At 45.1% G+C, this 24,724-nt stretch overlaps 1 protein-coding gene across 4 annotated transcripts in view; it reads right to left on the reverse strand.

Annotated features, from left to right (window-relative positions):
• The window catches only part of BCAR3 (BCAR3 adaptor protein, NSP family member), a 130,893-nt gene that overhangs the window by 67,529 nt on the left and 38,640 nt on the right, over window positions 1-24,724 (reverse strand). For all 4 annotated transcript variants that reach the window (XM_045801757.2, XM_045801756.2, XM_045801755.2 and 1 more), the window contains exon 3: window positions 7,216-7,255. In XM_045801757.2, the coding sequence (XP_045657713.2) occupies window positions 7,216-7,255 (40 nt within the window). The remainder of the gene's footprint in view (window positions 1-7,215; window positions 7,256-24,724) is intronic.

Consider the following 24,724-nt stretch of genomic DNA (forward strand, 5'->3'; position numbering starts at 1 on the left):
GACATTATCCAGACAAGCCCCAGGCAAGAACAGCAGATGTGACAGGCCGAGTGGGTAGCCGCTGCTCACAGCAGACAGCTCTACCCCACGAGACGCTGAGATGCACGCAAATCGCGCAGTGCGGCCACAGCATCATCTGTGATTGGGCAAGGTCTCACACCCTGCACAGGGACCCACTGCTGAGTCATCAGGCAAGATGAAAGTGATGTCAGTGACGCGAGACAGCACCGTGGAAGTGAAAATTTTTGCTGAAAGCCTACTATGCATTATTGGGAGGTAAAAAAGGGACAGCGTATATGCATATAGTCTGCAAATCTTTTCTGTAAAGGGCCAGACAGTAAATATGTCAGGCTTTGCTGCCCATTCTGTCATATCCACTCAATTCCACGGTAATGGTGAGAAAGCAGCACTATGTAAATGAATGGGTGTGGTTGTGTTTCAGTAAAGCTTTATGCATGTTGAAATCTGAATTTTAAAATTTTCACATTCTTCTTTTGATTAAAAAAACCATTTAGGTTGTAAAATCCATTTTTAGCTTGCACCATACAATAACAGGCGGTAGGCCAGATTTGGTCTCCGGCTGTAGTTTGCTGATCTTCCCAGGCTAATGATATACCCAAATGCTCATCAATTAACATAATGTCACTGTGGTAACAAGGTCTTCAACTAGAAGTTTCCTGTCCTCCCTTAAAATAGTCACTGGCTTCTGGCAAGATGCCAGGTACTCGTGTGAACTCTGGAATCTCCCCTGGCTTCCTCTCCCTCACCTCCTCTCCAGTTAAGTCTGCCAGGAGCTGTCAACTCACCCAATAAAATGGCTCTTAACTCTCTAGAAGGCCTCCCGCCCCTGCCCTGACTTTCCATGCCCACTGCCACTATCTAAGGTTAGGCTCTCGTTAACACTGGGCTCCCACCCCTAGCTGCACTGAGCAATTACTAACATGTGGTCCACGCTCCAAACTATCTGTTGAATGAGCCACGGCAGCAAAATATCCACAAGCTCAGCACTTCCTCTGTGTGATCAGCAGTCTGAGGTGGCCCGTCTCAAAACCAAACATTTCCCCTACGGGGATGGCAGCCCTTAAGGGGTAAAATATGATAAGGTTTTAGTTTGCTTTTTAAAAGTCAGGCTCACTGAAGTAAAATTTACATACAGTAAGAGTCACCCTTTTGAGGCTGGAAGCAACCACAATCAAGGTATTTCTATCATCCTAAAAGTTTCTTTGTTCCCTTTTGCAGTCGACCTCTCCCCTACCCCTTTTCAGCTACTGATCTGTTTCCTGTCACTCCTAAGTTTTTATACGCATCCCACAGTTCATTCTTTTTAAGGCTGACTCTCACGCTATTTTATGGTGTAGTACAGTTTCTCCATTCACCAGTTGAAGGACATTTGTTTCCAGTTTGTATCAATGAGAAATAATGTCACCATCAACACTGACACACAAATTTTTAAATCAGTATACATTTTCAGGATAAGATTTCACTTTTTGTCAATGACCACATTTTGAAAGACCCTGCAGGAAAGGATTCCACTGAATGAGGGACTGTCCTCCACCCCTGTTCTTCTGTCTTCCCACCCTGCCTCAGCAATTTGTTTTTAAATTGTAGTAACGTTAAACCTCCCAAGAAGATGTGCAGAGAATGTTTTCGGGGTGGAGTGGGAGAAGTTGGACGGGAGCTCTCTCCCGCGCCTCCGAACGCGCGCCCGGGGCTGCTTCCCATTCACGGCAGGCAGCGTCTGATCTGGTCCCACACGGCCCGTGCTGGCTCCGCGGATGTGCACACTCAGGCGAAATCCTGCAGGGCCAGCCAATGGGCTGTTACTTACTTCATATAACTTGCTAAAATCTCACGGAATGTACAGCGTGCCATTGTTTTTGTAAGTCCCTTTCATGACTTTGTTAGCTGGCTAATTCAGAGCAGACTGGCCTGTTTTCCCTGCTGGAAGAAAGGACGTTGTCAAAGGCAGCTATTTAACCGTGACCATGGCTGCGGCCATCTTGAGCACAAAGCGGGAGCTGCAGCCTCCCGGGCCCCTTCTCCCAGGAACTCCCCAACGCCGGCAGGCGCGCTTATTCTTGGCGCTGGAATTCGCATAATTACTCCTCTTTTAATCTGCTGGGTGACCTAATGTAGCCCCGGCCGGCCGGCCGCAGGAAGAGGCCTTGCCGAGATGTGAGCCTTGGGCAGCCTGTCATATCTGTAAGGCCCTCTCAGAAAGAGCATATCAGTGCATTAACCCCATAAAGGACTGATTGCCAAGGCACTCGGGCTCGGGAGCTGCTCATGCGCACTGGGGCGGGGGGGGGGGTTGGGCGGCGCGGGGAAGGAGCTCGGAGGTATCCACACTCAGGGGAGCACTCGGAGGTATCCACACTCAGGGGAGCACTCGGAGGTATCCACACTCAGGATAATGGCTCCAGTCCTGTCCCTTCTCCCAGCCTGTGAAGGAGCTCAGAAACTGCAAATCATTTCATAAAAGCTCACAAGTGGTTCTAGCAAGAATCCACCCAGGCTGACTATAAAAGAAAGGATATTTGTTCACTAGGAGGCTAGCCAGGGACAAAAGGCTGCATTCCGTCTTGACACTTGCTAACTGCGGTCGCCTGGAGAGCAGGCCTTTGTCCACAGGCGGGTATTGTGCTGTTTACAGCCTGGCCATGAAAATGGGCTTGCCTACATCTTGGCTAATTTGAAAAACAGTCATCCTGATTTTCTTTCCTACTTGGCTTTATTTTCCAATTTCTCTTTCTTAAGGACATTTAAAAATGAAAAATCTATAATAAATGTTTCTTTTAAAAGAAAAATCACCCAGCTCTGTCCCAATCACCTCCTCCCCTAAAATATATATACATATTTTTAAACCATTCCCAGAAAAGAGATGCTTTATTAAAATGACTGTAAGTCTTGTTTGTATGTGAAGAAGCAGCTGAAAGGATCTTCAGTCTACAAGGAATATACTTACAAAGGGGGAAAGGACAAGAAATAATATAAATTTATTAAATTTAGTGTATGGGGGGGGGGGCAATTCTTGAAGCTTAAAAAAGTAGCCCCAGGAAAAGAGTGAAAAGAATGATAAAGAGTGAAAATGAAAGTAGGTTTTATAGGTTCATGAAGGGGTTACAAAAGTGAAAGCATAATGGATCCCAAGAGCAGATGCAGGAGTGTTGAGGTACATCCCCAACTGTTTGAGGTAATGGACAGGCAGTTAGTTATTAGCTCTCACATCCTTGGTCTTAATGCCTGAGACACATGTTCCAATCGATACATCACTTCTGGTCACAGTGACAGATGATCAAGAGTGACAGATTAAGAATCCCTTCCCACTTGCTAAAAAAACTTTCCCCTTCAGCCGATCACAGGTATAGGGGATGCTAAAAATGTTCAAAGGACATTAACCCATCCCCTGATGTCCTAGTTGTGAGACGATGGAACCCACAGAAAGAAGGTAGTAAGTCCGCAGTCAGGGAGGGTGGACTGGGCTCCCCTCCCTGAGGGTTGTTAGGGGTTGGGTAACTTGGAGTCTGCTGTTGGAACGCCATCTGGGAAGGTTAACACACTGAACTATTACCATTTATTCACATTCTAGTACAATTATTTTATAAAACGTTGTAAGCAGTTACCTGACACAGGTCTAAGAAACGACGCTGAATAAATACATTGTAATGGGGGTAAAAATATGGCAAAAACCGAATAGGGCAGTGAGCAAGTAAAGTAAAACGGCCCAGAAGATAAAGCTTTCTTCACAATTTTGCCTAGGGCTCTCTCCTCCAAAAGCTATTTCCTCTGTTTAAAAAAAAAAAAAAAAAACAAAAACAAAAAAAAGTTTTTATCTCTGGTAAGGTATGCTAGGTACGCAGAGGAAAATTCCAGAGCTGTACACCACTAAGCAAAGTCACAAATGACCAAGGAGCAGGAGAAAGGTGGAGCAGCTGTGGACCTTTCTGCTTTCCAACCTGGAAGAAGTGGTTTCTTTCGGGTGCAGTGAAAAAGAGAATCAATTGTATTTCATTACAGGAAAGGACCTCATGATTACACAAAACGGTTAACATCAGACTTTCAAGATGATCATGTTTTGAGCTACTGTGGGGGGGAAAAACGCGGGAGAAGCGAGGGCTGGAAAAATAAGGCAAAAGCAGAGAAAGGAAAAACAAAACTCCCCTCTCTAACAGTCCGAATTAAAGAGACAGACACGGTGGCGAAAGAGATTCCCAAAATCCTCTGGCCAGTTCGGAGCTGCTCTGGCTTTATCACATCCAAACCAGGAATGCTGCGGGTGGGGTCCAGGTGCTGGAGGCCGCAGCAGGAAGGGAAAGAACCTCCGTCAGCCCCGGGGGGGCTCCTCCACCCGCGCACATTTCCCTCCTTTCCCTCCTTTCCCGGCGCACACGAACTACTTGTAGCCTAGCAACCCCGGACGGTCCCCTTGCTCCCGGATTCCTGTGCTTCCATACAAGCTGCGCAGGGTGTTAGGAGGACACAGAGTACAAACTGGACAGAAGGGAATTTTGGATTCATCCCCTATGCGGCTCTCTCGGCCACAATACTGCAGCCCCAGTGCCCTCCCCCACCCCCAGTGCCTCAGCTCCCCCAGGCACACAGGCGGGGCCAGTCCCAGATCTCTCCCTCTCTCGCAGGCACTGGGAGAACCAGGTGAGGATGGTTAGAGTCTCCGGTGCGAAGGAGAAAGCATTTGAAGACAGAGACCTGGGGCTGAGGTTCTCAACAGGATGAGAACTGCTGTCTGTTGGGCCACATCGGGCTGCTTCCACCACTGAGAAGACTCTCCATCAGAGATCAGACCACCCCCATTATGAGGTCCCTAAAAATGTGCTCCTTTGCATCTTGTTTTTTAGGCTGATAAATCTGACTCTACCAGAAGAGGACCCTACGTGACGTATGAATTTTAGAAAGAATCTCTACTTTTCTACATGCCCGAGAGGGATTAAGTGCATCAGGGGGTTATATTGAATTAACAGCTCAAAGTCAGGGGGCACCAAACCGCAGCCCAGTTTATTTACAACTATCTCGCCTCCCTTGCTTATTTTCCCGTCACCCCCTAAGTCACTAGGCGCCAGCTGGCACCGATTTCAAGGCCTTCATGACATGGACTCGTCTGCCAAGCTCGAGAGGGCAGCCAAGTCTGAGAAATGCAAGGATGAGTCTGCACTGGTCCAAGAAGCATGACACACGGGACCATTTAGACCTTGAGGTCAAAGGCCTCCATGAACATGCTTTCAGAGCTTCAGTGCCCATAGAAGCAAATGAAAATACCACATTCACCCAACAAATCCCCAGACCATCCCTCCAAACCAAGGGCAGAGAAAAATATATAGATAGACAGACAGACACATATGTACATACATACATACATCTCCAGGAGGAGCACAGAGACTTCATTTATAAAGCCCTGATTAGATTCAGACAAGGCTGGGAACAAAGAGTGACCTTCAAAATACCTCAACAGGTCCTTGGAAAGAAGCACCTTCGAGCCAAGGGCGGTCCCATCACATCTCACTGCTGGGGAAGACAAGGACTGCCCAGCAAGACAGATCCACCGAGAACCCCAATATCTTTTCTTACTCAACACAACTCAACTTAGAATGACTGACATTCATGAATGCGACACAATAGCTTAAAGAATACTAAAACAGATCATTCCAGAATCTATGTTTAGCTTTAGGATTCACCACCGCATTATCTTAAAGGCTTGGACATTGTGAAAGCAAAACCAGGTTCCTGGAGTACGGGAGCCTGCAGCAAGCCTGCAGCGGGAGACAGCTACTTTCGGAAACATGGCATGGGTAGCTTTTAAAGGGCTGCTGTGATTTACACACTGCCTGATTCTAGGGCACATTTTTTATGTCGTGCTCAAGTCAAATCATAGTCTCTGTGACTAGCACCCCCCCAATGCTTTGCAGCGTACAACCTGTCTAAAAACATAGGTGAATGCATCCAGCAGGCACACAGACATCATCTATAAAGCTCTCTCGGGATTCTGACATGACAGCCCTGCTGGCTTAGGACTGTACATTTGCGCAGTGATACTACAGTTCAGACAGAGACGGGGTATGAGAGAGAGGAAAAAAGAATACCCACCTCCATTCCAACAAGCTCTATTATGACTACTTCAAGTGACTAAGTGATTCTACTACAGTTTTTGCCTCTATCCTCCATCCTCTGGTCCTAAAGAGAGAAGAAATGCCAACAGGCACACGAAAAAGCAACAGGCCTAAATACTGCCAAACTGTGACACCGCCCTTGGAATAATGAGGATGGAATGTGGCTCCTAGAACGCAAGCACCTTCAAACTTAACACATGCCATGATTTCTCCTACAAGTTAAGGATGTACGGTGTCATAAACCCAAGAAGCTAAGTGTGACAAATCAGAGTTCTCTTTTCTGTAGTAGGTACCAAATTTCTGTTCTCAAAAATAAAATAAAGCAAACATACACACCCCCAAAAATGGGGGGGGGGTGTAAAAATCATCTTTTCTTTCTGCTCAGAAGGAAATCATTGTTTCGGAGTGTTGACTATTTAGAAGCACTGAATGTCAACCCCACTGGAAATCAGCATATGACCACAGCTCATGGTCCTAAATGAGCTACTATACAGGACAGTGGCTGTTGGAAAGGAAGGCCAACTCAGAAAACCTCAGGGAGCCTGAAGCCCTCCACTGAAGATAAACGCAGGCTCACAATTTATTATCTACCAACCCCAAGAGCCAAAACACTCTGAAAACTAAAAAATTTTAAGTCATTTGGCAGCAAAACAAACCTGACCTCATTTGATGGCAAAGTGTGAGCTGAGATACATAAAATCATTTGTAGTCTATTTATCCGACTTTGTGTGAATATTCTTACATCTCACCGCTGAACTGAGGGTGAGTCTGGAGTGCGGACCCTAGCTAGACCCCTTTGAGGAGGTTATATCTGTGCACCATATTACCTTTCTAAAACAATTCTGAATTTTAAAACCCATCTAGCCCCGAGGGTTTCAGATAAGAGGAAAAAGACTGTAAAGCTACAGAAGGATGACGTAAGACCCCTACGAAAGTTACTGAAGGCCTAAGAGAGTCAAACAACCCCCTGGTTGTTCCAATTTGAGCGGCTTCCTACCCAGGCCAGAGTGCGGCATTATCTGGCAACACTGTGTTAAAAATGGGAAATCTACTACACAGGATTCTAGTTCCACGTTAAATCCTGGTTTCCTACCTTCACATATTCCAGAGTTGGGTCCAGAAGATGCTGATCCCTGGAAAGAGAAAACAGTAAGTATGAGAACAATTGGGAACAATGCATTCTTGTGCTGAGTAAACTGTATTTAACATCATGTTCACCCTGTTCATTCAGATTATTAAGACGGGCCCACTTCCAGGCAGTACTCACAGCAGAAGGATAAGGAAGTTAGAAAAGACACAGATCCCTTTCATGGCGTGTGCTAGGGGTAGGGGGTAGGACACCACCATAATCCGCCTAGAAGCTCCACATGTTTTCTTATCCTAGTCTGGCCCCAAACCTTGGACTAGTTCATGTGCTAAAATCTGCAGCACAGAACAGCAAGGAGGACAGAGGTGGGTGTACAGCAGGACTGGATGCCCAAATGAGGGGTCCTCTGGGCCAGACAGCTGTGTTATGCCCTCTTTGACAGAAGAAAACGGAGGCTCACGCAGGCCCAGAGGCAGCCCGGGGGCAGAAGACGGAGTCTGCAGACCCAGCTCTGCTCCTAGACCACGTCTTCCTTTTTTTTTTTTTTTTTTAAATCACTGTCTCGACCTCGATTACCCCCAACCCTGGTGTCAGGCAGAGCAGTCCATCGTCATTTTCTTTGGTGCCCCAGTACTGTTCTCTCCCTGTCTAATGTCCGTGTGTGTCTGTCATGATATGACGCTGGGGTTAACCAGACAATGAAAAGTAAACAGCAGCAGGGGGCCTTGAGGAGGCTGACTTCTTACAGAGAATCGGCTGGGGCGAAGCAGAGGAGCGGGAGCCGTGCAAGTGGCCGGTTCCAGCGCTGGCAGGGTTACAGCGAGGTGCCCCTCCCAACGCAGGATGTGAACCGACAGCTAGCTGCCTTCGGAGACTTGAACTTCAAAAGCTCGACATAGCCCTGCAGAGACAGCAGCATTTTGAGAGGACAGAATGGCTCTTAAGCCTGAGAGAGGAGTCTTCTCCACGGAGAGGGTCTTAGTGTATCTACAGAAAGAACGGGCGCCTCCCAAGTCCCCCCAACAAGCAGCTTCCTCTGCAAAGGGTGGGCTCAAGCCCCAAACCCTGGTGGTGTGGAGACCCCGCGAGATGGCAGCACTTTTCCCTGGGATAAGAGAGAATGCTGGTCGCTGCTGGAGCACAAGGCGTCCCGACCCCACGGCTCAGGGGTACCACCATCTTTTGGAAATGGAGGCAACCCCCAAAGCCATGCTTGGCTTGGTGTGACCGTCCATTTAGGCCCACACATGGGGGCACCTGCACGGGGGCAGCCGGCATGTTCTTGGGAACAGCACAAGCTCACTGTCCCTGGGCACATTCCCCCCAAAGAGGGGTATAAACCAGTCTTGCAAAGCCTCAAAACTCTCTCCTTCACGTTCGTTCATCAGGCATCTTTTCCCAAAGCACCGAGTCTGTGCTGAGCCTGGTCACCACCTCTGCCACACACTCCGGACACCGTGTCGATGTCATCAGGCTTTGCATCCGTGGAACCCCACCCGGCTAGTGACGAAAAACTTTGTCAGCAGCATGTTGGCTGTGCTCCCTTTTAAGTTCTTGAACCCCTGGTTTTCTACTGGACAACATTACAGGCATCTAGCCATCCCGTCTCAGGCTGAACATCTGGGCCAGAGGTCTGGCCCTGTGAGGCCAGGAAGATGTTACAACCACTGAAATGCTGTTCTCATTTGATGTACATTTTAAAATGCGCATTACATACATTCATACATACACATCTTAATGCTTAGATAGACAAGATCGGTATAGAGGGTTGAAATCAGTGGTTCCCAAATGTTTTTTGGTCTCAGGATCTCTTTACACTCTAAATTACTATGGACCCCAAACAGCTTTTGTTCATGTGGGTTATATCTACTGATTACTGACATTAGAAATTAAACGGAAATTTTCAAAATATTTATTAGTATTTTAAAAAGGAACCCATTTTATAAAAAACAATTTTATTACAAATAGTTATTTTAACAAAAATTTAGTGAGAAGAGTAACACCGTCTCACATTTTTGCAAATCTTTTTCATGTCTGGCATATGACATGAAATTAGCTTAGTATAGCTGAATTCTCATATCTTTTTGGGGGGGGGATTTTGTTTATTTGAGAGAGAGCACGTGCACGTGCACGTGCACAACCAGAGGGCAGAGGCAGAGGGAGAAGCAGACTCCTTGCTGAGCGGGGATTCCCCCCACCCCCAACGTAGGCTTAATCCCAGGACCCTGGGATCATGACCTGAGCTGAAGACAGATGCATAACGTCAGAGCCACCCAGGTGCCCCTCTCCTATCTACTTTTGCATTCAGTATATCTTGGTTTAGAAAAAAAGTCCATCCTCACATAGATATGTAACTGGAAAAGGGAGGGATATTTCATTGGACTTTTCAGGTAATTATGTCTGCTCTTGATACCATACCAAACCTAAACAAGTGGTAGTTTCTTACAGGTTAGCTGTAACGCGGCATCTTTGACCACGCCTCTTACTCTTCTGCATCTATCCTGTACTCCGATTGGACCTTTTATCCGTGTGTGGTTCTGTATCCCCTGTCCGGGAAAATCCTGGGTCACGGAGTTAGGCAGGTATTCCAAATTTCGACACATTTCATTATAATATAAAAAAAGAATCAACATTTGTCAGTATCGTCACTGATCTCATCAGAAGTTATTAAGCACTGGGCAGTGTCAAGCGCATGGTGGAGGATACAAGTTTTCCAAACTTCTCATTTTCACTTGAAAGCTTGAAGTTTTTCACTGGTAGCTAACACTGTCAGATATTTTCCTTGAGCTTCATTTCACTCATTTCTGGGAAACTATCTGCCAAATACCAAGACCATATAGTCACGGTTTGTCATTTTAATCCTCCTTTTTTAGGTGCTCAAATGTCATTCTTTCGGTAAATTCTTTTTGGAATTTTGTCCAGGATCTGCTCTTCTCACCAGATTTAGCTCCAAAGTCCTTTTCCTTTCACCTCTGAAAGCCGAGACGTTCTATTCTTCCTTTCTCTAGAGATGGACCTGAAAACTCTCTGAGCTGGTTCTCGCAGAACAGAGCCTTGAAGTTCTCTTGGGAAGAGGTGGGATAACCAACACGCACCAGGCCAGGCGCTGTGCCTGGTGGCTCCTGGGGCAGCGCGGATCAGCACGGTCCCCACTCTGCGACAAGATCTCCTAGAGGCCGGGCAGCCTGTGCTCTCCCATCCAGAGAGCCCAGCACCAAAAACCCTGGGGTGTTCTCCAAAATGCCCCCACCTTAGATGAACCTCCTGTAGTCTTTTTTTTTTTTTTTTTTTTTTTAAGTAGGCTCCACACCCAGTGCGGAGCCCAACACAGGGCTTGAACTCATGACCCGGAGATCAAGATGTGAGCTGAGATCAAGAGTCGGACGCCTCACCGACTGAGCCAGGCGGAGCCCCTCCTGTGTTCCTCTTTGATCCTCTACCACTTATTTCTCCGGACAGAACAGAAGGAAACTGGGAGGCTCTGGTGAGGGATAATCCTGAAGTCCCCTTTGACCCTGCCCCCAAAATGAATTCTGCTGAGGGAGCTTGTTCATTCTACTGCAAGAGCAGAGGGGAACCCAAATGTCCTAAAATTCTAACTCAGGGCTCCCAGGGGTGCCCTAGAGGATCCTCACGTTCTCCTCATCCTTTTTAGAGAGGCAAGGAAGGAATACAGGAGCATGCATAATAAAACCAAGAGTATGTCACAAATCCAAAAGTTTTAAAAATCATTGCCCTGAACTAAATTACGTTATTTTTAAGAGCTAGCTCCTATTTTTTATTTTTTTCAATTTTTTAAAAAAATTATGTTTAAATGCAGAAGTGCTATCTTTCTCAGCCAGCCACCTCATCCCAGCTAGCCAAAAGAAGATAAGAGCTAGAAAATACAGCAGTTGGCCCTGTAGCCCCAGCCTCTAATTTGAAATAGACTATCCAATTATTCATACAAGTCTGTGCAGCAAACACTTCTTAAGCCACAGATTTATATTCTCCAACAGAGATCACTAGAAAACAAACAGAGGAACTTGGCAATACAAATGAAAAGTTTTTTTTTAATTTTTTTTGCTTATTCAAATTATGAATCCCCACCCTTGTGAATCCATGATGTTTTGTGCATCTCCCTTTACAACTGGTGAGGCTGGCAGGCACCCACGGCCCCTCCGTCAGGCACGCTGCCCTACAGCACACGGCCCACAGACCACAGGAAAGCAGCAGAATGAAACTGGACCCTCCTGTTATTTTGTTCTTATGTTTATTACGTTTTAAATAACATCACTGTGTTTACTCTGGTTAAATCAGTCTCTCCAGGGTCCTGCTTTCTCAGGTTCATACTGAGGGATGTGTAGTTGGGAGTCACAGAAATGATGTATTTACTATTTTAGTTGTTTCTCATCAGTAACCCGGTTACTAGTTCCTCCCTCTTAAAAGGACACGTTTGCTATTTTGAGTTAAGTGGTTCTCCATCTTGAATATATAAGCAGAATTTCACTAACAGATCTTTTCTGAGTGCATGGAATACAGATGAGGAATGAAGTACCCTATGTCTGCCTTAAATTACAGAATGTCTTAAATGAATGAATGTTTTGACTTCTTTAAATATTATAGAATAAATTAATGGCTAGCATTGTTGCCAAACAAATGTCCTTCCAGATGTAACAAAGAGAAATCATTTGTAATAAGAGGATTCCTTCATGCAACAGAGGGATGTGAGAAACTAGGTCCAACTGTTCCAGACTGAGTAGAATAACGATTCCCCTTAAACACCATGCACACCAGTAACCCGCAGAGTGGGCACCCCTCCTTTGTGCACACGGCCTGCATGGTACTTTGCATTTTGGTTCTTTCTATTGTATATTTATTTATATATGGTCTCTCCTTGACAAGGTGAGTGAGCAACCCAAGAGTAGTGGCAAGTCTGCTTCATCCCCAGTATCTCCATAGTTCTTGCATTCACCCCACAAACACCATCAAGCACCTACAACATGCTATGCTGTAGGCCAGACAATGGAAACAGAGGAATCAGAGACAAAGGCTCTGCTCCCAGAGAAGATGCAGGCAAGTGGGGAAGACAGATCAACAGACCCAAAACAACTCAAGCTGGTGTCAGTGGGAAGGAAACACTATGGATGGGCCTTTGAGGGAACCTTTGAGCTAAGGTTTGAGGGCTGGTAGGGATTCACTGGGTGAAGCTGTGAGGTAGGTGGTGATGAGAAATGTCCAGGCAATGGGAGAAGCATGTGGAAACACACGGGGACATGGGACACTGTGGTGCACTTGGGAAACCACAGCATTCAGGAGTAATTCCATTCTAGCGCAGGCCACCAGCATCTCTCGCCAAGACGCCGGCAACACCTTCCCAGCTCCACCATCTCCACAGCAGCCAGCATGATCTTTCCCCAAATCAAAATCCTCTAATAACTCCCATCCGATCAGAACAACATCCTGGAATTCTCACCAGAGCCTCCGAGGCCCTGGTTGGCATGGTCCCTGCCAGGTCTCCAACCTCACTGGGGTGGGCAGAATTCTAAAGATGTCCCCCAACAAGAGCCCCATTGCCTGGAGAGTCAACCAAACACTAATCTCAGTACTGCTGTGAAGGGATTTCTCAGATGTAAGCCTCAAGTCAGCCGACATCAAGATTTGGCAACTATCCAAGTGGACCTGACATGCAAAGTCAGGGCGCCTCGACATGAAGGACCCTGTTGCCAGCGTGATGTTACAACATGGCCTGTGACAAGGCCCATGGCACGGAACTTTGAGCGGCCTCTACGTGGGAGCTGCCCCCAGCAGATATCCAGGAAACAGATCTCAATCCTACAACCACAAGGAATTGAGTTCTGCCAACAACCTGAATGGCTGTGGAAGCAGCTTCTTCCCCAGAGGCTCAGCTGAGAAGACAGCTGTTGACATCCTGAATTTGAAACCTGTAACCAAGACCCAGCTGAGCTCTGTGGGACTTCTGTCCTACAGAAACTGTGAGGTAATAAACAGGTATTAAGGCACCAAGTTTCTGGCAACTTGTTACTCAGCAAAAGCATACTAACACACACATTGGCTATTCCACTCATTCCATCCAAGGCCTACTGACTTCTCTTTCTGGTGCTCAAACATACCAACTTGGTCGCTGCCTCTGTCGCTTGGCGTTTACTACTGTTCCTTTGCCTAGAACATTCTCCCTGCAGTTCTCAAAGGCTCACTCCCCCGCAACATTCAGGTCTCTGCTCAAACAACACCTCCTCAGAGCAGCTTTCCTTAAACTCTTATCTAAATGAGCAGCCCCACTACCCTCTATTGCCTTAGCGGGCTTTATTTTTTTCCCATATTAGCTGATATTATATGAAATGTTTATTTGCTCATGGTCTTTTTTCTGGAATATAATCCTGCAAGACTGAGGCTTTCTTTGCTTTATTCACCTTGATATCCCCTGTGCTCTGCACACAGCCGTTGCCACATAACCATTTGCTGAATTCATGAATAAAAGAGCAAGTAACGCAAGCACAGGGTTGGGGGAGGCTCGGGAGCGGCGGGGGTTTGGGAGGTCAGGATCAAAAAGAGGCAGAGACAAAGCATAAGGGCCCTGGATGCCATGTAAACACGTCTAGACTTAGGAAAGCAATGGGATTTGCTGAAAAGTCTTAAGCTGCAGAAGAATCAGAGATTTGTGTTTTAGAAAAATCTCCCTGCACTGGTGTGGAAAACAGATTTGTGGGGGGCAAGATGGAGTCAGGAAGACCAAAGGAGAGGATGCTGGAGAGGTCTGGGTGACAGAGTGAGGCTTGGGCTATAGTGACAGAGGGGGCGGGGATGGCGTACAGATTTCGGAGACTTTTCTAAGTGAGAAAAGACAGATGGTGGTAAATGACTGGCTTCCGTGGGTGAAAGGGAAGAGAGAGATAAGGGCACTTACTGAATTTTTTCTAAGGGAACTAAGTAGATGGTGCCTAGCACATCTCGATACGTTCATTAAGAATGAACTAGCAAAAACCTTTGCTTCAAGCACTACACTATACGAACTTTTGAGACTATCAGGATCTGAGTTATCTGTAAGACTTTGCCCCATTACCACCCTTTTCTCATGGTTGGCAGTGCACGTATGATTGCTGCCATCCAGCTACTGAATGTCTCAGATAAGCTCCCTTCCTTTTTATCTGTAAGTAAGTTACTTTCAGAAGGGTCGTTCACATCTTCCAAATTACGAACATGTACATCTTTTCCGTAAAGTATGATGAAATGTAACAGATATTTAAGGGATCCCTTCACATCAACAAAAATGGTTAACTCAGGAAGAAAACACAGAACTACAAAACAAGATAGCTGTGTAGATACCAGTCGAGAATACCTGTTTTATGTAATCCTTTGGTCTTTTCCATCTGCCCCACCCCCACAGTGAGCAACCAGCACTTGTCACATAGCAGCCAACTAATAAATAAACAAGGGCAAAAATGGACAAATGAAAATTTAAACCACAAACAAACACCTTTGTATATGGTCCAAATAAGGCCTCAGAAAATTAGAAATTTCTACTCTGGGACTTTGATTCGCTTAATAGGGTAGACCAGATACTCTGAAAACTAAATGATAAATTAAATTACAAATATATTTTCAAATGCATTGTGGAAGTCACAAGAAAGATAAATCCTCAAGAAGCACAGACTTATAGAAAACAGATACAGAAACAGAGAACAAAGGAACAAGAGGGTAAGAAGCAAAGCAGGGAGGTTGAGCCCTGAGTCCACAGAAGTCAGCAACCTACCCGCGAAGCCATGTGTAACACTGAGCCATCAGAACGGGACTATACCACCCCTACAAAAAGAATGTGCAAAAATAACTACATACATCAAAATTAAGAAGGTAGCATGCTCTCTAGCAAGGGAAACCAAGAAGGAAACCTACTGTCTCCACCACAAATTCTGATGGAAAAAATGACAGTAATAAGAGTCTGCCCTAAGAAACTGTAACCACAGATCAGCCTTCATGTTGGTTGGGATTCAAATTTATACTACCTGCTTTGACAGAGAATCCAAAACTGAGACATGAAAGTGTCTGGGCTGCTAGTGCCATTAGTAAGGAAACCGTGTAAATACTTTCTGGGGGGAAAACTTTATCAACAGAATACCACTCAGGATATCCACAAATGTGGTCGAACATAAATTTCCTCTCAGAAATAGCCACATACACAAGGAAGCAAGCCCCAAACACTGAAGTCAGCAGAAAGAACAATACACTGAGATCCTCAAAGACTTCAGATACTGGAAAATCTGATGTAGGCTATAAAATAACGATGCTTTTTTTAAAAAAGATGGAATCAAAAAGTGATCGCAGAATAAACAGGTAATTATAAAAATTTTAAAAACTGATGAAAATATATAAATTTATTCTGCTACATAACAGGTTAAACATGACCTAAGAAAATAGGACACATCTATGGAGAAACTATAAATAAATATACAAAGACACTATACAAAACACAGCACAGACAGAAAAGGTGATAGGAAATAGAAAAGCGATGTGGAAGATAGAATGAGAAGGCCTAATTACAGTTAACCAGAACTCCAGAAGAAGAGAATCAAGAGAGAAAGAAAAAGCAATAGTCGAAGAAATAATGATGGGAAATCTTCGAAATAAATGAAAGAGACCCATTCTCAGATTCGGGCATCCCAGTGCATCCCACGCAGTATCAACAAAAATGCATTCTCACCTAGACACACTGCAGGGAAGCTATAGCCCATCAAAACCAGAGAGAACATCTTCTCTAAAAGCAGCCAAAGAGCAAAGGAAGGTTGCCCCCTGAGCAATGAGGATTAGGCTGGCAGCAGGGCTTCATCAGCCAGAAGGGAAAGTGAGGAGCTCAAAATTTCCTACCCAGCCAAAGCACCACGAACAAGGGTGAATAAAGACAATTTTAGATACATAACGACAGAGAACACCATCTGGGAAGAATGAAAAGGATGTGAGAACAGCTTAAGACCTAAGAGTGAATGACGCACACAGTAACTGGTAAGCATGTAGGTGACTCCAAAACCAGCAGGATGGTACAGAACAAGACGAATGTGTCATTTGTGGAGTTAAAAAAAAAAAAAAACAGCAAGAGCTGGCAAAGACGGGGAGAAATCGGAAACCTGATGCAGGGTTGGCGGGAACGTCAGCGGGACAGCTGCTAGGAAAAACAGTCGGAGGTTCCTTACGAAATTCAAAATAGAACTACCATGTGATCCAGCGATTCCACTTCTGAGGAGATACCCAAAAGCACTGAAAGCAGGATTTCGAAGAGCTAGTTGTACATACGTGTTCTTAGCCGCATTCTTCACAGAAGCCAAATTGTGGAAGCAACCGAAGCATCCACTGATGGACGAACGGATACACAAATGTGGTGTACACACACAACGGAATATTACTCGGCCTTAAAAAGGAAGGAAACTCTGACACCAGCTGCAACAGACTTTGTGCTAAGTAAACCAGTCACACAGAACAGTGTACGAGCTTATTTATTTAGATTCTATTTATTTATTTGAGAGAGAGTGAGCGAGCGTGCACACACACAAGTAGGGGGAGGTATAGAGAGAGAAGGGCAAGTGGGCTCCACAGTGAGTGTGGAGCCAGATGCAGGGTTTGATCTCACAACCCTGAGATCCTGACCTGAGCTGAAATCAAGAGTGGAGTGTTTGGCTGAGCCACCCAGGCGCCCCTGGACAATTTTATTTACGTGAGGTGCCTAGAGTAGTCAAATTCACAGAGACAGGAAGAATGGTGGTTGCCAGAGGCTGGGGGGAGGGGACAGGGAGTTATTTCACGGTTACAGAATTCCTGTTTTGCAAGACAAAAAGAGTTGGGGAAACTGACTACACAACAAAGTGAATTACTTAATACTATTCATTAACTCACCACTCATTAACTATACATTTAAAAATGGCTAAGCTGGTAAATTTTATGTGTATTTTACCACAATTTTTTTAAAAAAGACAAACTAATGGGGCGCCTGGGTGACTCAGTCAGTTAAGCGTCTGACTCTTGATTTTTGCTCAGGTCAGGATCTCAGGGTCGTGAGATGGAGCCCCGTGTCAGGCTCCGTGCTCAGTGGGAAGTCTGCTTGAGGATTCTCTCCCTCTCCCTCTGCCCCTCTCCCCTGAATGCTCTCTCTCCAACATAAATAAACTTAAAAACGATAATAAAAAGACAAACTAAAATATAGGGCAACAATGGTATATAAGCCAAGTGGAAGGCCACAGCCAGAGCTAGCATTCTAAGGTCCTGTACTGGTCAGAAAGAAAGTATTGTTTTACTTTATGTTTTATAAAGTAATTATATTTTTAAAGTAACCACTAAATGAAGAGTACAGTATTTTTAAAAAGACAACACAAAATAAGGCAATTTTAAAAACCCATAGGCTTAAAAAAATGCACAGCTAATACAGACGTGCAGAATAAGAGGCAGCTATAAGTCCAAACACTGTATATCACTCAACACAGTAACTGTTAACTAGATTAAACTTGTAAAACACATTTTGGTAGAATATAGCACATACTGGATTCAATAAGGGGTGTTTTAAAGGAAATGTATAACCGTAACGCTTATTTCTAGGGGAAAAAAAAGACTGAAATTAATGAAGTGTCCAGCTTAAAAGAATAAACGAAAATAGAACAACAGAGATAAGGGAGAGAAATTAAATATAAAACAATGATACAACAGGGGAGCAAGAAATAAAGCCTTGTTCTTTGGAAAGCCTAATAAAATGAACCTCTGACGGCTGTCATCCAGGGGAAAAGAGAGAAAGCACAAAACAATATAAGAATGACAAGAGGGCATAGTAAGAGAATCCTATGAACACCTTTATGCCAATAAGTTTTAAAACTTAGCATAAATGAACAAATTCCTAGAAAATACTAAAACAGACTCAAAAAGAAACAGAAATCTGAATAGCCCTATAACCATTTAAAAAACGGAATCAGCAGTTCAATATCTTACCACAGGCCTCAATAGTTTTACTATCTAGCAAGTTCTGCCAAACGTTGGAATTGTTACTTGAAAATTATATAAAAGCTTCAAGAGAATGGAAAAAGAGGATATTTTCACTTTGATCCCCAAAGCAGACAAGGCCAATAAAAGGAAAGTATAGGGTAATCTGGCACATGAATTTTTTTAAACCCTCAATAAAATATTAAGAAACCAATTCTAACAATGTATAAATATACATCATAATCAAACTAGGTTGACTCCAAAAATATAGGGTCAGTTTAACAGTGAAAACCTATTGATACAATTTACCACATTAACAGGTTAAAGGAGAAAAATCATTTGACGCGTCTAATTAATGAGAGAAAAAAGTACTTAAAAAAAAAAAAAAATATATATATATATATATATATCATCCTTCCAGGATCTCAGCAGGGAAAAAGCTAACTCTTCACAAACGAAATACAGAAGAACTTCCATAACCTGACAAAGGGAATCTATGAAAGCCCTCAGCAAGAACTAGTTTTAATGGCAAAGTATTATGATCATTACTAAAATCAAGCCATCAATATCAGAAACAAGGATGTCCATTCTAACTTCTATACTCCACTGTCCTGAGGTCCTAGCCCATACAGTTAAATAAAAGGTATAAGAACCGGAAAAAGGAGAACAAAACTGTCATGATTCACAAAAGCTCACTGTCTACATCAGAACAAAAAGAATCCCTATAGACCTTATAAGGAAGTAGAGCAAAACTCCCGGATATGAAGCACTGTGCAAATACCTTCTATCTAAAACTCACTGAGGGTCGGGGCTAGAAGGCTTGTATGTCCAGGTCGGAGCTCTTGCTTTGTGGGTGTTCATTCATCACAAATGAACTCGTTCCTAGAACACCTAACTGAAATGCAAGACAAAGAGATATGTGGGACCCATAGGTCGAGTTTCTCTGTTTACCCGAAGTGGTGGGGCCAAGGAAGAGCAATCACTGCACCCTCGGGGGCTACTGGTTTACCATTCTTTTTTTTTTTTTTTTTTTTAAGATTTTATTTATTTATTCGACAGAGATAGAGACAGCCAGCGAGAGAGGGAACACAAGCAGGGGGAGTGGGAGAGGAAGAAGCAGGCTCATAGCGGAAGAGCCTGATGTGGGGCTCGATCCCGGATCGCCAGGATCACGCCCTGAGCCGAAGGCAGACGCTCAACCACTGTGCCACCCAGGCGCCCCTGGTTTACCATTCTTAACCAACTCATGACCAGGGCTTGTCCCACAATCAGGGACAGTGAACCCAACAACTGGGACAAAGTTTGCCCTCCACTGGCAACTTGGTGGCTGCAGCCCATTCGCATGTGGATATGGCCATGGAATCCAGAGCCTTCACCCTCCATTCTGCATCACGAAGTGCCATCAACATCTCAGGATCTTGGCTGGGAAGAAGCAGGGATGGAAGGATTGCAGGAAGGAAGAGCTAGCAATAGGCTTTAAATCTACCAGGAGCCTGTCCACGGGACAATATTTCTTACTAGATCATGTTCTCTTAGGTAAAATTAATATGTGGGACAGTCTAGCATTCTCATTTTATATTTTATTAGAGGATATCCACGGTGCTAAGCCTTGCCCATCTCTCCAGCCTCAGCTCCTCACCTTGCTCCTTACACTCCAGTAAATCCAAATTGTTCGGAATTCCCTGAACCAAGAGGTCTTGAGTCCCCACCGTCTTCCTGTTCATTCCCACCTTCTCTGACCACTCTTCCCCTGCCCCCTACTACTCACAGAATAACATCTCCCCAGCACTTTCTTATTATAAAACCTTATGACAATTATAATTCAATCCCATACATGTACTCCTGCTCCTCTCCCTTACTGGACTATGAGCTCACAGAGAACAGGGACTATATTTTATTTTATTCACCTTTGTATCCCCAGGGCACAGTTGCTTGAAAAGTGTTGGTTTGAATGAATGAACAAGCGTGTGTGTGTGTGTGTGTGTGTGTGTGTGTGTGTGTACGTGCATGTGTGTCCTCTCCACTGTGCAAAAGGCCTAGACGCCAACCCTTCCCTTTGCCACAACTCCCTGGGTTCACCAAGGGAAGAACAACATTGGAGGGAGAGAGGCAACGAGAGAGAGATGATTTTGACTGATGGGCCTCCAAATTAAGGAGCTAATCTAGCCCCAAGCCTGTGCCTGAACTGCGGTGGCCGCAGACAGGACCCCCTCAGCTGTGGATCGTTACTGCTGTCAGGGCTGTGCCTGGCTCCCCAGCCCCACGGAGACCAGATGTTTTCAAAGTGACATCGAGAGGCTAGCTGCTCCCGCTGGACACGAATCTCTCTGGACAGGTCTGAAAGGCCATGTGTGAAGTTCATCGCGGGGAGCACCAAGAGGACAGAGTTTACTACAGGACCATTTCCATCGGCTCGTGGGAAAATGAGAAGAGATGGATGCTTAAAACAGGGCGAGCCTGGTGAGTAGAGAGATGGTGTCTCTTGGAAAAATCTCAACTAGTGTGTGATTAGATGGACAGGTTCTTTAATGATGCTGAGAATCACATAACCGCCCCCAAAGAGTGGGAAAGAGGGACCTTCCTACTCTAGGTGGGGGTATATTAGTATATAGTCTTTTTTTTTTTTTTTAAGATTTTATTTATTTGTCAGAGAGAGACAGAGCGCACAAGCAGGGGGAGCGACAGGCAGAGGGGAAGCAAGGAGCCCAATGTGATGTGGAACTCGATTCCAGGACTCCGGAATCATGACCTGAGCTGAAGGCAGGCACTTAACCAACTGAGCCACCCAGGCATCCCAAGTCTTTGCTTGTTTTAAAAGGGATGTAGCTTTAAAAACAGAGACTATAACACTTCTAGACATGCACCTAGGAAAATACATTTGGTTTCATCACCTTGCAAAATAAATGAGAAGAGATTCACTCTCCCACATCTCACAACGTACTTACTGACCTTATTTGTTAAATAGGCTTCACTAGGAGTTGACAGGATTAAGGTTCGGGCATATTTTATATTCTCCTCCCAGGGTAACCATATGACATGAGAAGTTCCTCTTCACTAATACACTAAACATTAGGGATATTCCTTAATGATTAAACCAGAAGATCTGCTTTAGAGCAGAGGAGTGGCCTCAGCAGAAGCTCACTGCAGTGGAGGGAATTCATCTTGCATTTCTGGTTGTCTAGAGCTAAAAACAATTCACCAGATTTGTGATCTGGGTAGCCAAGTGTGACCGCTTCCCTTTGTCCGAATATTAAACTTCAATTAATGCTCCTAAAATCACATTAGCTTCTTTGACAACCAGAGCACGCTGCTGACTCATTCTGAAGCTGCACTTAACCGAATCCTGCAATATTTTTCACATGCAGCTATAACCCAAACCCCATACTCTGACTTTGTTGTTGGACTCTGGTGCCAGTTTTTGCCCCTCACTAGAGTCTTATCCAATTAGATTTGATCTACTCTTTCAAAACACAAAGATCTTCTTTGGATCTCATTTCTGTCATTTTGACATATTTTTCTTCTATGACTCATGTCATCCACCAATGTGATCTGTATGTCAATATTATCGTCTAAACGATTTTTGAAAATTGGCTAGAGTGGGCCAACACGTGGGTCGATCCGGACACAGCCTACAAAACGCTTCATCTACTACCACCTGGCCCGCCTCTCACCAGTGATTAACATCTGCTTACACACCTTCTCAACCTTCCTTTAATCTCCCAACAAATAACCCCGGGAAGGAAGTTAATCTGGTATGACTTGCTTTTGGCAAAGCCCTGCTAATATACCAATAGTTGCTGTTTCCTCCACCGAGTATGCAAAATTCATTGTCCTAATAATCCTTTCAAGATATTTCCTGAGATCAGGTCAATCGTATCATTTTACAGCTTAACTTCTTCATCTCTCTCGTTCCTTTCTCAAAAATTGAAATACTCCTCTGTCTGTATCTTCCCTGTAGCACGTTATGCCTGCATCTCTCCGAGGTGGATGGTCTCGATCTTGGCCTCGGGGTTTCACCTCATTTGGTGGCATTAGAGCCTCTTGCCATGGCCTCTTCTGCTCCAGGCTGACAGTTCTCTTCCTTTGCAGGGATCCTACCTTTTCTAATCAGAGAAGTCATTTCCTTGACAAAAAATGCAAGCTGGACAGAGGCTCAGAAGTTTGGTTTCTCTCCCATGCCCCCTCTCTCTGGTTTTATTGTTCTAAACATAATTTCTGAAAGCCCTTTTTGTTACCCTTAGCCTTTTTCACAATCCTCTGCTCACACTGCACTCTGTTTCTTTTATAGCCCACAGCCACCCTCTCATATGGTCCTTGGTTGCATAGGTTGCACAGCTCAAGCTTTCCTGGGCCTGGGTCCAAGGCCTGGACAGGCCAGAGCAAGTGGCGGCACAGAGCAGGCAGGCCCCAAGGGAAGGGTTATCTAGAAAGCACCGTTTTCAACCACCCCGTCAAGGATGTGCATACCTGGAAATATGTTAAGGTCCGAGGTCAAGAAAAGCAGAATGACTTACAGAACTAGGGAGTGATACGAAAGGCTATCCCATGGATGGGAAGTTAGGTCAGCGGCAAAGAAGATGGAAAGAACAGATGCTGGTGAGGTCGGATGGTTCAAAAGGGGCACCCCTTTTCCCTAGGGCTATGAACTCCTCACATGGACACAGCCCCAGCCTGCCTTTAACGCTCCACCACCCAGCACAAAGCCAGGCACACGGGCCATGTTCAATGCACCCATGGATGAATTCATCAGAACGGCCCTGGCTCATTGCACTGCATTAGGGGGATCTAGCTGACGACAGTCCTGCAGACATAGCCTTAAACCAAGAACGACTTGGACGGTCACCTCCCTCTTCCTCCTTTGAACAGTGTTGGGTGCACTACTAACAGTTGTCCTCACCTGTGTTTCCCTTTCAGAGCTCGGGCCACGCGATCAGCTTTATCATTTCCTTCAACTTGGGAATCTTTCCTCTTAATGCCCAGGGTACACTGCGGATGAGGACACATTTCCCTCCCTGGCTATCAGAGTCTAAGGCTTGGGTCCTTCTAAAACTCCTGCTTCTATGAGTCCGTTTCTATCTCACTTGAAAATACAGCAATGCCTGATTAATGTGTTCATGACATATATTAAAAGGATGGCGATTAAACCACCTCCCCAGGCAGATTCCCTAATCATGTGAAAAAGGCATTGTTTAAATATCCTACATGTTACACTCTGGTGAGTCTATATGGAAGCCAAGACTAATCTAGTTGATAAAAACTTGACACGGTCATAGGTTAACCTGTGCTCAGCAGAATTCCAGTGATAGCATTAAGCTAAAAGCTACAGCTCAAATCTTAACTTGGCAGCAGTCAGTCAAATTGAATAGAGTAAGAATAAGAAAAACCGTATCAAGGCCAGTATGTCTCTTGGCAGGCAGAGAGGGTCTGGCATCAGTGACTCATCAGGCTTCAGGCTGTCTGAGCCCAAACACAGCACTTTTGATAAAAGCAGATGCTTTGTTTGGCTGCTGTCTGATTTGCCCTTCCTCACTCCCCCAGTTCCATCCACCCCACCCCCAGCCGCTCCTCATCCCCTCTAAAACAGTGTCTGTCAAGGTTTCTTCTCAACTAATTCAAAGGCAGAATAAGAGTGGTGTGGTTTTGAGGTAAGGTGCTCAAGACCTCTAAAAGGAAAGATTTCACCGAGCCAGATACAACACATGCCCTCGACCGGCTTCCAGGGCAGGCAGCCATCCTCAAGGGCGCTACCCACCCAAACCTTGGAAAAGCAGCTGTCACCCCTCGGGCAAAAGATGTCACCCACAGTCACCCATTTACCCCCTCTCTCCATAGAGTCATCGGGGACCGTGTGGGACCCCGTAGGGAAGCATAATCACCGCACTGCTGACACAGGCCCACAGAGAGTGCAGCCCTGGGGACACGTCTGCTTTAATTAAATCAAAAACGTTTTATAAAAAGACTCAAGTAATGAAAAAGTGTGTTTTGTTTTATTATATGCTTAAAAGATTAGATCTTTTCCTATTGAATTTTGTCTCTCATCTTAAAAAGAAAAACCTTCCTTTGGACAGTACCCCCATGCAGCTCCTGCCTCCTTTCTCTGCTCCCCTCCAAACCCAAGGCTCAGCCTCTACGGCTGACTCCTTGGAACTGATGCGGTGGTTCCTCAGGGTTGGGTTCTAGGGTCCCTTCCCTTTACACTTTATACAGCTCCCTCCCTTGGTGAGGACATCTGTTCCATGGCTTTAATTTCACGTCTATGCAGACTCTGAACTTGGTAACTTTTAGCATAGTTCTCTCTCCCGAGCTCCAGGCTCCTAATACTGATACCTCCACTTGACATGCGTGCCTCTCGAACTTAGCACACCCCGAACAGAAGTCTCAACTCTCTGCCATCCACCAAACAAAAAGCAGCCAAACAAACGAAGCCCTGTTCCTCTCCTAGTCTTTCCCACCTCGGTAAGTGGCCCCACCTCATACACCCAGCGGCCTGAGCCCTGCTCGGCTGTCCCCCGCCCTCACCCTCCATCACCCCACCTTCAGCATGTCCCGTAGACTTCTACTC

This window comes from Ursus americanus, chromosome 12 (genome assembly GCF_024610735.1).
Source record: "Ursus americanus isolate L20-20 chromosome 12, mUrsAme1.1.p, whole genome shotgun sequence".
NCBI lineage: Eukaryota > Metazoa > Chordata > Mammalia > Carnivora > Ursidae > Ursus > Ursus americanus.